At 39.3% G+C, this 14,624-nt stretch overlaps 1 protein-coding gene and 1 long non-coding RNA gene across 2 annotated transcripts in view; one reads left to right on the forward strand and one right to left on the reverse strand.

Moving 5' to 3' along the window:
• SLC24A1 (solute carrier family 24 member 1) overlaps window positions 1–5,237 on the forward strand; it is a 38,656-nt gene extending 33,419 nt beyond the window's left edge. The window contains exons 8-11 of the mRNA XM_081831291.1: window positions 11–624; window positions 1,356–1,445; window positions 2,293–2,459; window positions 3,463–5,237. Of these exons, the coding sequence (XP_081687417.1) occupies window positions 11–624; window positions 1,356–1,445; window positions 2,293–2,459; window positions 3,463–3,712 (1,121 nt within the window). The 3' untranslated portion in view covers window positions 3,713–5,237. The remainder of the gene's footprint in view (window positions 1–10; window positions 625–1,355; window positions 1,446–2,292; window positions 2,460–3,462) is intronic.
• A 5,102-nt stretch (window positions 5,238–10,339) lies between these two features.
• LOC145723543 (uncharacterized) lies at window positions 10,340–14,618 on the reverse strand. The gene is made up of 2 exons (XR_014148683.1): window positions 12,456–14,618; window positions 10,340–12,411 (listed from the first exon to the last, which is right to left on the reverse strand). It is a non-coding gene; the product is annotated as an uncharacterized LOC145723543 (long non-coding RNA).
• Window positions 14,619–14,624: the final 6 nt, after the last annotated feature.

Consider the following 14,624-nt stretch of genomic DNA (forward strand, 5'->3'; position numbering starts at 1 on the left):
GAAGCAGAAGGAGGAGAAGGTGAACATGAAGGTGAAATCGAAGCAGAAGGAGAAGGAGGTGAAGATGAAGGTGAAATCGAAGCAGAAGGAGGAGAAGGTGAACATGAAGGTGAAATTGAAGCAGAAGGAGAAGGTGAACATAAAAGTGAAATCAAAGTGGAAGGAGAAAGAGAAGGTGAACCTGAAGGTGAAGTCAAAGAAGGAAAAGACGCTGATGAATATGATAGTGAAGGTGAACTAGCAGAAAGAAAAGTAACTGATGAAGGTGGAGGTGAACTCCAAGCAGAAGATGGTGAAATGAAAGCTGATGAGGGTGAAAATGAAGAGCAGGAACTCAATGCTGAAAGTCAAGGTGAAGCCAAAAGTGATGAGAAAGGTAGAGATGGTGAAGGGGGAGGTGAAGGAGGTGGAAGTGAAGATGAAGAGGAGGAAGAAGAGGAGGAAGAAGAGGAGGAAGAAGAGGAGGAAGATGAGGCAGAGGATGAGGAGGAGGAAGAAGAGGAGGCAAGTGAGGAGCCTTTGTCCCTGGAGTGGCCCGAGACCAGGCAGAAGCAGGCCATTTACCTGTTCCTCCTGCCCATTGTGTTCCCACTGTGGCTGACCGTGCCCGACGTCCGGAGGCTGGTGAGTGTGCCCAGCTGTACCCCAGGGAGTCTGTGGAGTCTCTAGGCACTCTAACACAAGAGGTGAGAGGACGGGGCAAACTGGCTTGGCAGGGCTCGAACCAGAGAGTATCTGGTGCTGGTATGCACCTTGCAGCTCCAGAAGGGACCACGTGCCTAGGGGGACATACCGGTAGGCTTGGGAGGCCCTAAAATGTGCTTATTTCCATCACTATAAGCGTGTGAACCAGTACCTCAACTCCTATTGTCAGTTTCTTGATTTTAATAGGGGAATAATGCCAAGCTCCCCCCTGCCCCTCCATAGGTCACAGGGATATTCTGAAAACATAGGGGGAAAGTATTATTTCTATAGGGAAAGCTCTGACTAACATGCTCTACCCAAAGGCCATCCATACTCTACCTCGAGGTCCAGAGGTGCATAGAGCAGCAGGAGGTTGTAGATACCACACCAAACACCTAGACCAGTCTGGTTCTAGGGCAAGCAAATAGTTCTCTTCAGTTTGGTGACTGCTGAATGCCCTGCTGGCCGGACTCCCTGTGGGCCGCCAACTCCTTCCTTCCCCAGCCACCTCCGGGTCCTCACTGGAGATCCAGATCTCAGCTGACCCATCTCCAGATCCTCTCCATCACTCCCCTAGCAGGTCCTGTCACTGATTCTGGGGCTCCCTCAGAACGGTCAAAAACCTTTAGCCTCTGTAACTTATTTCTCTTCCTTTTCAAACTTGCAAACAGGAGTCTAAGAAGTTTTTTGTTCTCACCTTCCTGGGATCCATCATGTGGATAGCCATGTTCTCATACCTCATGGTATGGTGGGCTCACCAGGTGAGTGAACTAAATCCTGCATCAGTGGGTCCCAAGGACACTTTTTTTCCTTCAGGGTGAATGTCCAGTACCCAGGCAATGGTGAAGCTCAAGTGAATTTGTAGTTTCTACATTGTTTGTAAAGGCTCAAAAGTTGACTTCATTTCAGTGAGTGTAGTATTTTCAACTGTGGGTCTTGTCTTACAGTCATGCTGCAGCCTGACATAGAAGGCCCGTCACAGTCTGACCCAGCTGACCATTGCTGACTAGCCTTATTCCGAGCTTTCTCTGTCACGCATGCCCCGCTCCCCTCCACCTGGTGACGGTGTGCACACTCATGAGAGCAAGCTCAGTTTTGCCTTCTCTTGGGCATTTAGTCAGTCTTCCTCTGAGTGCCCATGGCTTTTCTGTTCTACCTGGGATTGCTGGTTACAAGCTTTTCTCTTTCACTAGGCTGGGAGTAGGGTCAGTGTTGTGGTGCTCAAACTTCTATCTCCGGCCTCTAACTTAGTTCCTGGCACATAGCAGGTGTCCGTGGTTCTGGAACTAGAAACATGACATGAACAAATCTTTGGAGGGGCAGTTCTTTTGGGAAGGTGGAGGTGTTGTAGTTGGAATGACAGTGAGAGTTGGTATTAAAGATAGACTTGTAGTCCAATTTAGACAAGAGCTGCGTCATTCCCCAAAGCCTGGAGTAGGGGCCCTGCTCTTCCTCTGTGTGGCTCCTCTCTCCCAGGCTAAAGTAGTGTGCTGAGCTCTGTGGAAAGGGGTTGGGTTTGCACAAAATAGCATGTGGTTGGTGTTTGAAGAGCCTCAGATTTTCCCCTTGCTGTTGCCATGGTTTCTTATCACTGTAACTTTTTACCAGGTTGGTGAAACAGTAGGGATTTCTGAAGAGATAATGGGTTTGACGATCCTAGCGGCAGGCACGTCCATTCCTGACCTCATCACCAGTGTGATTGTTGCTCGGAAAGGCCTGGGAGACATGGCTGTGTCAAGCTCTGTGGGCAGTAATATATTTGATATCACCATGGGGTGAGTGGCAAAGTTGCTTTCCAAGGCATATCAAGTATGACTGGAAAACACTGTGTTGGCTCTGTTCGCTGGTTTTCTGCTTCATTATTTATACATGGACTAAAAGGGCATTTATATTATTAGTGTCTACAAGGCAGCAAAGTGTCCTCCCTTCATTCATCACAGCCAGATGGGATAATAGGGCAAAACTGCTGCCTGAAATGTAACTGAGTAGAATTTATAGATGAATTGAAAAACAAAGTCCATCAAATTCATTACCAAATACAGTCAAATGCTCTGCTCACTGACCTCTAAGGTGGTGGAAGGAGCAGTGACTCAGTCGCACTTCCTGATATTTCTGCTCCTTTGCATTTGGCCTCCTGCCAACTCTGAGGCTCTAAAAGCATTTTGTCTAAACAAGCAAATGCAGCATCCTCCTGTACCCCTTCTCTTACCCCCTCCTCCCAACTTGTCAGAGCAGAACCTCTGGGCTATTTTCATTTCCGCAGGCATATCCCAGATTTGGGTAGTGGCTTTGGTTTCTTTAATTTGAATTTGTGTATGTGTGTGTGTATGGGGGGGGGGTGGAGCACAGGAGAGCCCTGATCATTAAAGAATTTAAAGACATGTTAGCCTGAGATAGGACTTACCATAAAAATTGTGAGATTAGAGAGTCAAACATCAATCCATCTGGGTTCCTCATAGGCACATCATGAATTATGGAGAAAAAAACCCCACTTGGATCCAGAAAATTTCAGTTTTAATCTAGGGTCTTCTAGTTATTAGCTGTGAGTCCTTGGGCACGTAATTTCAATTTCCCTGAACTTAAGTTTCCTCATCTGTGAAATGGGGCTAATATTTTCTGTTCTATTTCATAGGCTTTTTGTGTGTGTGTGTGGAAAAATAGGGATTAGACACTCATACAAATTGTAAAATAGTGTTTACGTATGTGGGATTATTATATGTATGTAGGATTATTATATTATAAATTAAGAATATTCACATTGTTTCTTCAATCTTGCAGCCTGCCTGTCCCTTGGTTGCTCTTCTCTTTCATCAATGGATTACAGCCTGTTCCAGTCAGCAGCAATGGCTTGTTTTGTGCAATTGTTTTGCTTTTTCTCATGCTCTTGTTTGTGATCTCTTCAATTGCATCGTGCAAATGGAGAATGAACAAGATCCTGGGCTTCACAATGTTCCTCCTTTACTTTGTATTCCTGATAATCAGCGTGATGTTAGAAGATCGAATCATTTCCTGTCCTGTATCTGTCTGAGTCAGAGTCACTGTTGCTCACAATGGACATGGATCAGAAAACCATGCCAGAAGCTACTGCACTTGTTGTTACATTAATGAAAGAATGAACATGGTCCAGGAGAGTGAGTGGCCAACAACCTCTAATGGGAATGTCATCTGGGACTGAACATTATCTTTGGAAACACCAGCAGCTCGTTGTGGATTAAGAATCTCACCTCTGGAGGGATAGAGTTCCTACCCCTGACTGATGTTGGCAGCTATCATGTGGAGGCCAGTAGAAGGACCTCTGGAGCCAGAGGGTTTTCTGAGAGATAACTTGGGGGTGAGGGCAGGTGCAGTCACCCATGCTCACAGTCCCTGATCATTCCTGAAGGGCTGCTGATCCAAAGATGCAGATGTGGTCTGCACGGCACCCCTGGCCCCTGGCCCAGGCATACGCTGCAATTTGCTGTCCCCTCTTTTTCTGTTTAAAACATGAGGTTTTTTTTGTTTGTTTGTTTGTTTTGTTTTATCAGGTTTGTAAACATTACAGGTCCAGTTATTGGTGGGTTTACGGAACTAAGACTATAGGAAAAAAAAAAGTATAACAGGAATCAATTATCATTACACATCATAGTCCAGTAAAATGTGTACCAGTATTTTATAGCTTAAAAGGACTACCTTAGCTCTTATAGCTGCATTTCTGAAAACTGAAATTAAAATAAGTAGCCCAAGAAATTAAAATTTATACATCGCCCTTGAATTGGAAGTAGGGGAGATATTAGGGAAGGAAAACTACTCTAAGGGCTATTTAAACATATGTACTTACTAGAAAATCCAAGTTAGTATTGTCTCTGCCAAGTGGTCACCTTGAGGGATTAGACACTCATACAAAGCTCTCCTGTCTTTGCTCTTCCAGCATATTCTCGCCTAACAGTGACAGCCGCTACTAGTGAGTAAGAAAAGGAGTAATTTTAAAAAGAGTCCAAAATCAGCAGAGCCAAGTCTGGTTTATAAAGTAAGAGATCCAGTGGGGTAATATTATTTTTGTGTGTCAATCTAGAGATAGGATTATAAAGCAAGACGACTGATTTCCTGTGCGGTTTACAAGTGGATCTCCAGGCAGTTACAGCGGAGAAATTCCAAAAATGCTTAACACGATGACAACATGGTGAGATAGAGAATATTACTGCTTTCAATAGTTAGTGTAAAGGACTTTTGTGTTTTTAAAAATTGTGTGGCTATTTAAACATCACATGTGGAATCTGAAGTGCTTGTATATTAAACACCACTGCTTGCTGCTTTTACTAGCATTGAGTTAAGGGACACATTCGAAATGAAACAGTGCTATGTCCCTGGTTTCAGAGCAGAAGGAGCTCAGGTGATTAGATAATGATGGTAAATACAGCTTTAATTATGAGAGGATTCACTGAAGACTAGAAGATAGCAGGACAGATGCGATGTAAAAAAAATTTTTTTTTTTTGGTGTTGAGGGGCTATATTCAAAATACTTCAGTCCATAATCCATCTCTTAAGATGGGCTGATTAATTAATGGCCTCCCTGTCCCAGGATTCACATTCTTTGGAAATGACTTCTATTAAATTTCAATAAATTGTGAGTCCCAGTGGTATTTTATTTTGCAAACATGGATGAGTTCATCTATACCTAGGTCACTTGGTCAGAATGCTCGAGAAGACGACTACGGAAACATAGTCATTCCATATTCTTAGTTACCCTCACTGCTGCTGCTGCATTGCCCGCTCTCCATGTGGCATGACCCAAGAACAGGAGGAGAGAATGAGACAGAAGGGCAATCCCAATGCCAAACTGCGCATCTGCAGCCAATTCCAGCTAGCCTCAGGGATGCCACCTCATAGCCTGGGATCCGATGCTTTCTCCCAGAATGACTGATGAGGAGTACTGGGCAGTGAAACATTTTGTTATGAGAAAGTGCTGGACAGACATTTCATGATTAAAGTCAACTCTAATGATCTAACATCCCATTCCCGATCAGTTCGCTGGATGTCTGGCATTTTGCTTTGCTTAGAGAGGAAGGTCTGATCACATCACACTACGACAGAAAGGATCAAGTGAAATGAAAGCTGGGTCTTGATGGATGAATAAGAAGTCACTGGGGTGGGAGGAGAAAGGAGACTTCAGGGAGATGGACACCTTATGTAATTTTTAAAAGATCCATTTGTTACGCTTGGAAATGAAATTTTTTGTTATAAGTCTATAATTTATTAAAATTATGCTGTTATAGGGTGAAGGATCATCTTAAAATGTCAAGGTAATGGTGAGATGGTCCTCTCATTTGATAGGCAAAGTGACCTATCTAGTCACATGGGACAAATCCCAGGTCACTCGTTCAGCCTTAGGATGCATGAACTGTTCCACTGGGGCATCTCAGTTGGAGGACAGCGGCTGCCCAGATGATGGTTTCATCCCTCTGGAGGTTGCATTTCCTTGATGACCCTGGTGACAGATTTGGGCCCAATTTCTAAAAATGTGAACCTTTCCCTGATTTAATGGGTTAAAGTTATATACAGTACTACTAGAAAAAAAAAAAAAGATTCCTTCCAAACTTTTGAAAAATGGTGTTCTGTTTAAATGTTTACATGGTAAAATGGTTGCTTCCGTCAATCGATCTAAAAATGTTTTTATCAAATTTATAGGCTTGGACTTTGATGACATTGTTTATATCTTAATTATCCTTTATTTAAAGATTGAGTACCAAAGGGGGCAGGAACCGGATTTAGTATTTAGGGCACAGCCTGGTAGATATATTTGAAGAACTGGCTGGCCTTCCTTGCCAAAGAATACCCTTGGGGTCGGATTCCTTTTTTGTAGGAGGGTCCCTCCCCGCCCCCACCCCCAGGTGCCACTTGCAATGTGTTTTGGGACTGGTGGCCATGGAAGGTGCAGCGAGGGCTCACGATCAGAGGGGTCACTAGAGCCGAGCAGTACCCTGGCCTAAGGCTGCCTTCACAGTTAAGGCACACTTTGGGTCTTCAGGCCCTGTTCACTGTGATGAGCAGGCAAAACCTGAAGAATTTCATTTACAGAAAATTCTGTCAGTTGCTCCAGTGGTTTCATCACAGGACAATGTCTGAAAAAAATCTATACAGACAAAAGGAGGGAGCCATGCAAATGGACAGCAACCGGGGAAAGGCCACGGAGACTTCATCAATAGAGTCTGTCACCATCTCAGAGAATAAGCACAGGGACCAGACTTTTTGTGTAAGAGACAAATTCCTGTAGTCATTTGTGCACAGCTAATTTTTGTAAACAAAAATAATTCAGCCAGCAAGTGTACTTGCTTTGAGGCCAGAGGAAGAGGCCAGTATAAAGGGATAAGAAGAGAGTAAGTCTGAGAATATTAAGGTAAACTGACTGGTGTTCTGGTGTGTAGAAGTGAAGGCAATTCTGAAAGAAAACAGTCTGGTATCCAAACGGGAAGGGCAGAGCAGACTAAATATCCAGGCTAATTCTGGATATTTCTGGATTTTAGATTCCATAAACTTCAGATTCTGAAGGCTTATTGAAAAAGCCAAGTTCCTCAATATGGGAAATTCTATCTGGCTGTACTTTGAGAGTTATTATTTTTCTACTTTTGAAAAAATATTTTGAATATTTTATATATATATATATGTATATATATATAATATTAACAGAATACTTCAGGGGGTCATATTCCAGATAAATATGACACAATCTGCATCATCCCCAATATTTTAGAGCATACTGCTCTTAAAGAAGCAGCCTGCCCTTTCCCTTGCTGCTCGGAAATAAAGTGCCTAATAGCAGCTTTCAAGTTCTAGTGGGAGAAAAAAAAATAAAACTGGGCCATCTCACATTACCATACGAATGGGTCTCTTCTAACCGTATACTTACAGAAATAAAACATCATAGCCCTCTCTGTACACCAGGCTAACACTTGCTAGTTGCACTAAAGTATCATAGTAATTAGCAGCATGAAGTAAAATAAGTATTTATCACCTAAAATGCTGAACCAACATCTTCTGCGGCCATTTCTCTATATACAAAAATGTAAAAACATATTAAAAAAACTTAAAACAAAATAAGCTGGTAGTTTTAGAGTTTTAAAGCATGCCCTCCCTCCCCCCATCCTCCAAAAAAATCAGGGGGAAAAAAAGACAAAAATCAGAATATGAACAGGCTGCATAATTCCTTATCTGGCAGTAGGAGGAAAAAGTTGAATATCAAAATAAGACAAAATACAAATGTATGACATCCAAAACACCATGGTAGGAAGTAGTAAACAAGTTATACCAGGACACAGCTTGGTTTATTTTCCACTATTAAACGTATAAACAAAACTAAGAGTAAGAAAACAAGAGACAGATAATGTAGCAAAAATGTATTTCTCTCCAACATGATTGGCCACGATTCTTCAAAATGTATCCTCAACAGAGAGAAAATCAAAGAAAAGTTTAGAGTTATTTTAAAGGATGATCTAGATTTTAAGTTTCTTTTGAGCAGTGTTTACCGCTTTCTATTCATGTTCTGGGTTTTAACGACTAAATTTGTACAAATAATAGTCCCTGGGGATTAAAAGGAAGGGGGGCGGGAAGAAAAACCCAACCAAAAGCAGAAACAAAACTTTGTGTGTGGGGTGGGGGGGAGGAGATAAAAATTATACTCACTTTTCCATCTGAGTTTGAACCAGAAAGGATGGGCTTTACCTCACTTTTTTTGGTCTGCTATTTGAAATCCATCAGCTATAATTCTTACATATAGTGTGTGTTAAAGAAAAGTTAAACAACTTCCACAAACAGTAAAAGCTGTTCCTCTAAGGGAAAGAAAAACATGCACCAAAAACCAGAATAGAACCCCAGAACCCTATTTGGAGGGAGGTTTGTTGCCAATGCCCATAGCCTCCCCTATCAAATGCTTCTCTCATTTGACAATTTTCAAGTGATTTAGGGAACAGAAGACTCCGTTAGAATGTGAAACCTGGATATGAACAGTAAAGGAGAAGACTGGAGTTGTATTTACAAAGGAAAGGCACATATATATATATATATATATATATATATATGTGTGCATAGCACCAGATTTTTCAAGTAAGCAAGTTCAGCGTCAAACTAATCCGAACCAAAATTTCACATCTGTAAACTCTCCCCCTTACTTCCCCAGTGGAAAGCTGTGGAATGTGTCAGCTTGATGCTATTCACTAATGGTGTGAACTCAAAAGGTAGTTTTTCTGCAGCTAAACTGATTCGAAGTCTCAGATATCCCCAGTACAAGTGTGCTGCACTCTACTGGCTTTACAGACCAAATCTGGAACCATCCATTTTTTCCTTCTTTGTAAGTGTCTAGAGAATTCCTTCATTCGTGACAATGTGTGCAACCATGCACACACACATACTGATAATCTATAAATAATTTTAATAGCCAAAGGATACTTTTTATCAGGAATTACCCAAAGAAAGTGATTTTTGAAATAATGGGACTAAAAATATTTTTTTAGAGTCTCTTTAATACCCTTGGTGCTTAAACATCCAATTTATTGTCTGATTTCTGGATATTTCTGGATTTTAGATTCCATAAACTTCAGATTCTGAAGGCTTATTGAAAAAGCCAAGTTCCTCAATATGGGAAATTCTATCTGGCTGTACTTTGAGAGTTATTATTTTTCTACTTTTGAAAAAATATTTTGAATATTTTATATATATATATAATATTAACAGAATACTTCAGGGGGTCATATTCCAGATAAATATGACACAATCTGCATCATCCCCAATATTTTAGATATTAAAATAAGGGTAAAATTTGGAGTAAGTTGTCTGACATATTTCCCAGTCTAAGTGTTCATGTAGCATATTAAAATTTAAGTTGATACTTGGTTTTGTAAGCTATCCCTGTGTACTGTATGCATCTGTTAGTGATAGAGAAGATTTTCAAATCACGGTATGTTGAACCTGATTTTGTAGAAGCAGACTTGGAACCTCTCCGGCTCTCCTTCCACAAGGCTCAGTGAGTCAGTCTGGGCAGCGCACACCTTTGCTTTCATTCACTCACTGCGGTCAGACTTAATGGTACTAACATGCAATCCTAGCATAACACGGACACTAGCACTGATGTTTCTGAATCATTCCCCCAGGTAATAAAAATATATATATAGATAGATATACATATAGAGATCTGCAGCTGTACTAATTACTTCAAATAGCAGCAGACAAGGAAAATAAGCACTTAATCACTTGCTTCATAAGTTTAAGTTCATTTTGTTTGCTATATTAAGTTTAAAAATTAAAAAAATATCAACTTACTATAAACAATTTAAAATATGTATAATACAACTTCATGGTCAAAACATTTGAATAGTCTATGAAAACAGGAAATACTTTGATCTTCCATTTGTTTAAGTTCCATACATGATTTTTCAATGCGTCTCTTCCAAGAGAAACCATGAAACGGTTGTCTTATTTTGAGAAGTAATTTTGTTTAGGGATTTCCTCGTCACAAAAATACTTAATTACTTGTTACAGGAGAAGTAAAGAAAAAAAAAGGAAATGGGAAACAAAATGGCTTTCTCCTCACTTGTCACTTTTCTCTTTTGAAAACATTCTGTACATAAGCTATCTGGACTTTCGGAACCCATTTACAAATGCATTTCCAAAAACTGAAGAAAAAAAGTTTAGAGTCTTCAAGTGTTATTTTATACATGGACTATACAATACATATTGAAAGTATACACACACGTGCATATCTTAAAGATAAGGTTCTCCAAAGGTTTTTCGACATTCCATCACCCCTGTACTTGGTGGTCTATCACAGTTGTGTGTACTCTTGACTTGACTTGGTGTGAGGCGATCATATGCCATCTTGTATTCTTTATCAAATGCATCTGCAAAAATTCACAAGGAAATAAGGGCATTCAGCAATTTATACTCGATATTAACAACAATCAGATTTTTGTAATATTACAGAACTAGAAAATTAGAGGCCAAGAAGGAATCTCTAGGTCACTTCTGCCCACTAAAGGACTACAGAATTTCAGAGCCCAAATGGGGACCTTAAAGTCCTTAGCATTTTATTATTTTTTATTTTTTTAGAAAGAACATTTTTAGTTTTTATTTTTTAAGATTTATTTATTTATTTGACACAGAGAGAGAGACAGCACAAGCGGAGGGGAGAGACAGAGGGAGAGGCAGACTACCCGCTGAACAGGGAGGAAGCCCGATGCGGGGCTCTATCCCAAGACCCTGGGATCATGACCTGAGCTGAAGGCAGATGCTTAACCAACTGAGCCACCCAGGCGCCCCAGTCCTTAGCATTTTAGAGCTAGATTACACAGACCAATGAAATTTAAAGTTTTAAGATGCCTTCTTTTTAAGATTCTTTTTTTCCAAATTTAAAAATTGTGGTAAAATATAGATAAAATTTACCATCTTAACCATTTTTATAGTTTGTTGGTATTACAAACCTTCATAATGCACAACCATCACCACCATCCATCTCCATAACTCTTTTCCTCCTGTAAAACTGAAACCCTATACCCATTAAACAATAATTCTCTATTCTCCCCTCCCCCACCCTGTCAACTACCATTTCTACTTCTGTCTCTATGATTTTGACTACTCTAATAACTGTATGATTGTCTTTTTGTGACTGGCTTATTTCATTTAACATAATGTCCTCAAGGTTCATCCATGTTGTAGTATGTACCAGAAGTTCCTTCTTTTTTAAGGCTGTATAATATTCCATTGTATATATAGACCACATTTTGCTTACTCATTCATCCTTCAATGAATACATGGATTGTTTCCACATTTTAGCTATTATGAATAATGCTGCTATGAACATGGATGTACAAATATCTTTTCCAGATCCTGCTTTTAATTCACATGATCCAGAAATGTAATTTTTGGATCATATGAAAATTCTATTTTTAATTTTTAAGGGAATTGCCATACTGTTTTCTAAGCAGCTGTACCAATTTACATTCCCAACAATAATGTACAAGGGTTCCAATTTTCTAGATCCTCACCAACACTTGTTATTTTTGTTTTGTTTTGTTTGATAGTAGCCAGCCTAACAGTTGAGGTAGAGCCCCACTGAAGTTTAGATTTGCATTTCCTTAATAATTAGTGATGTTGAGCATCTTTTCATGTGCTTATTGGTCATTTGTGTATCTTCTTTGGAGAAATGTCTATTCAAGTCCTTTGCCCATTTTGAATTGGCTTGGGTTTTTTTTGTTGAGTTTTAGAAATTTAAAAAATCTATTCTGGATATTAATCCTTTATCAGATATACAATTTGTAAATATTTTCTTCCATTCTGTGGGTTGCCTTTTTACACTGCAGATACCACCTTTTGATGCACAAAATTTTAAATCTTCATGAAGTCCAATTTTTGTATTTTTTCTTTTGTTGCTTGTGTCTATGGTGTCACATCCAAGAAATCAATGCCAAATCTAATATCACGAAGGATTTTTGTCCTGTTTTCTCCTGAGAGTTTTATAGTTTCAGATCTCATATATAGGTCTTCAAGCCATTTTGAGTTAATTTGTTTTATAAGGGGGTCCAACTTCATTCTTTTGCATGTGGATATCCAGTTTTCCCAGCATCATTCGTTGAAATGACTGTCCTTTCCCCAGCGGTGCTCTTGGCACCACTGTCAAAAATCATTTGACCATATATGTGATGTTTTATTTCTGGGCTCTCTATTCACTTCCATTGGTCTATATGTCTGTCTTTATGACGCTCTCTATTCACTTCCATTGGTCTATATGTCTGTCTTTATGACAGTACCACACTGTTTGATTACTGTAGTTTTGTATTAAGTTTTGAAATCAGTATTGTGAGTCCTCCAGGTCTGTTCTCTTTTAAGATTTTGGCTACTTGGGGTCCCTTGAGATTTCGTATAAATTCTAGGATAGGTTTTTCTATTTTTGTAAAAAACATCATTGAGATTTTGATAGGGACTGCATTGAATCTAGAGACTGCTTTGGGTAGTACTGGTATCTTAAAAATATTAGTCTTCCAACTATATGAAAATGGGATGTGTTTCCATTTATTAACGTCTAATTTCTTTCAGCAATGTTTTGCAGTTTTCATTGTATAAGTCTTTTGCCTCCTTGGTCGAACAAATTCCTTATTATTTTATTCTTTTTGATGCTACTGTAAATGGAATGGCTCTCAATTTTATTTTTAGGTTATTCATTGCTATTAGCAGAAATAATGATTGATTTTTGTATCCTGATCTTCTATCATGCAACCTTGCGGAAATCATTTATTAATTCTAATAGTCCGGGTGGTTTGGTTTTGTTTTTGGAGTGGAACATTGAGGGTTTTCTATATATATAATCATGTCATCTATCAATAGAGATAGTTTAACTTCGTCCTTTCCAATTTGGATGCCTTTTATTTATTTTTCTTTCCTAGCTGCTCTGGCTCGAACTTCTAATATAGTGTTGCCTTGTTCCTGATCTTAAGGGGAAGCCTTTCCATTTTTCACCATTGAGTATGGTGTTAATTTGGGGTTTTTCATAAATGCTCTTTATCAAATTGAGGACGTTCCCTTCTACTCCTAGTTTGTTGATTTTGCCAAATGCTTTTTCTGCATCTACTGAGGTATGTGTGTCTTTTTCTTTTTTTTAAGATTCTATTTTTAAGCAATCTTTACACCCAATGTGGGGCTTGAACTCACAACCCTGAAATCAAGAATCGCATGCTCTACTGACTGAGCCAGCCAGGTTCCCCAGAGAGATGTGTGTCTTTTATTCTATTAATATGGTATATTACGTTGATCGAGTTTTATATATTGAACCAACATTGCATTCCTGGGATAAATCCCAGTTGGTTGTGGAACAGAAACCTTTCTAAATGTTGCCAGATTTGGTTTGCCAGGATTTTGTTGAGAATTATTAATACGGGATATTGCTCTGTAGTATTCCTTTCTTGTGATGTCTTTGGTAATATTGGCTTCACAGAATGAGTTAGGAAGCACTCCTTTTTCTTCTACTTTTGTAAGAATTTGTGAAGGATTAATGTCTTAAATTCAGGCTGCTACAACAGAATACCAGAGACTGGGTGGCTTAAGTGATGAACATTTATTTCTCACAGCTCTGGAGGCTGGAACAACTAAGATCAAGGCTACGGTAGCAATATCTGGTGTCTGGTGAGAGTGCTCTTCCTGGTTTGTCTACGGCTGTCTTCTCCCTGTATCCTTAACATGGCAGAGAGAGGGACAACTCTCTTCTTCTTTTAAGGATATTAATCCCATTTTGGGGGGCTCCAACCAAATGATGTTATTGCTTCCCAAGGGCCCTACTTCCAAACACCATCACGTTAGGGCTACATATGAGATAGATAGGACACAAACATGAAGTCCATCACAATTAGTGTTAATCCTTTTTTAAACATTTGATAGAACTCACCATCTGGTCCTGGGTTTTTCTTTCTGGGAAGCTTTTTGATTATCAACTCAAACTATTTACTTGTTACAGCTCTATTAAGGTTTTCTATTCTAGAGTCAGTTTTGTAGTTTATGTCTTTGTAGGAATTTGCCTATCTCTTCTGGGTTATTGAATTTGTTGGCATGTAATTATTTATTGTACTCCCTTATAATTCTTTTTATTTCTGGAAGGGCAGTAGGAATATCCCCTCTTTCATTCCTGATTTCATTAATTTGAGTCTCCTCTCTTTTTCTCCTAGTCTAACTAAAGATCAACTTTATTGATCTTTTCAAAGAACCAACTTTGATTCTGATGAGTTTCTCCTTTAAAAATAGTTTTTCCCGATTTTTTCTTTATTTCATTATTTCTGCTGTAATATTTATTATTTCCTTTCTTCTGCTTGCTTTGGGTTCAGTTTGCTCTTCTTTTTCTGTTTCATAGGTTATGTAGGTATTTACATATAAGTTCCTACATGATTAATTTTCCAGTTGAACATTAGAATCATTTGTCAAGTTTCTTATTT

Source organism: Leptonychotes weddellii, chromosome 9, assembly GCF_054177405.1.
Source record: "Leptonychotes weddellii isolate Sample4059 chromosome 9, ASM5417740v2, whole genome shotgun sequence".
Taxonomy (NCBI): domain Eukaryota; kingdom Metazoa; phylum Chordata; class Mammalia; order Carnivora; family Phocidae; genus Leptonychotes; species Leptonychotes weddellii.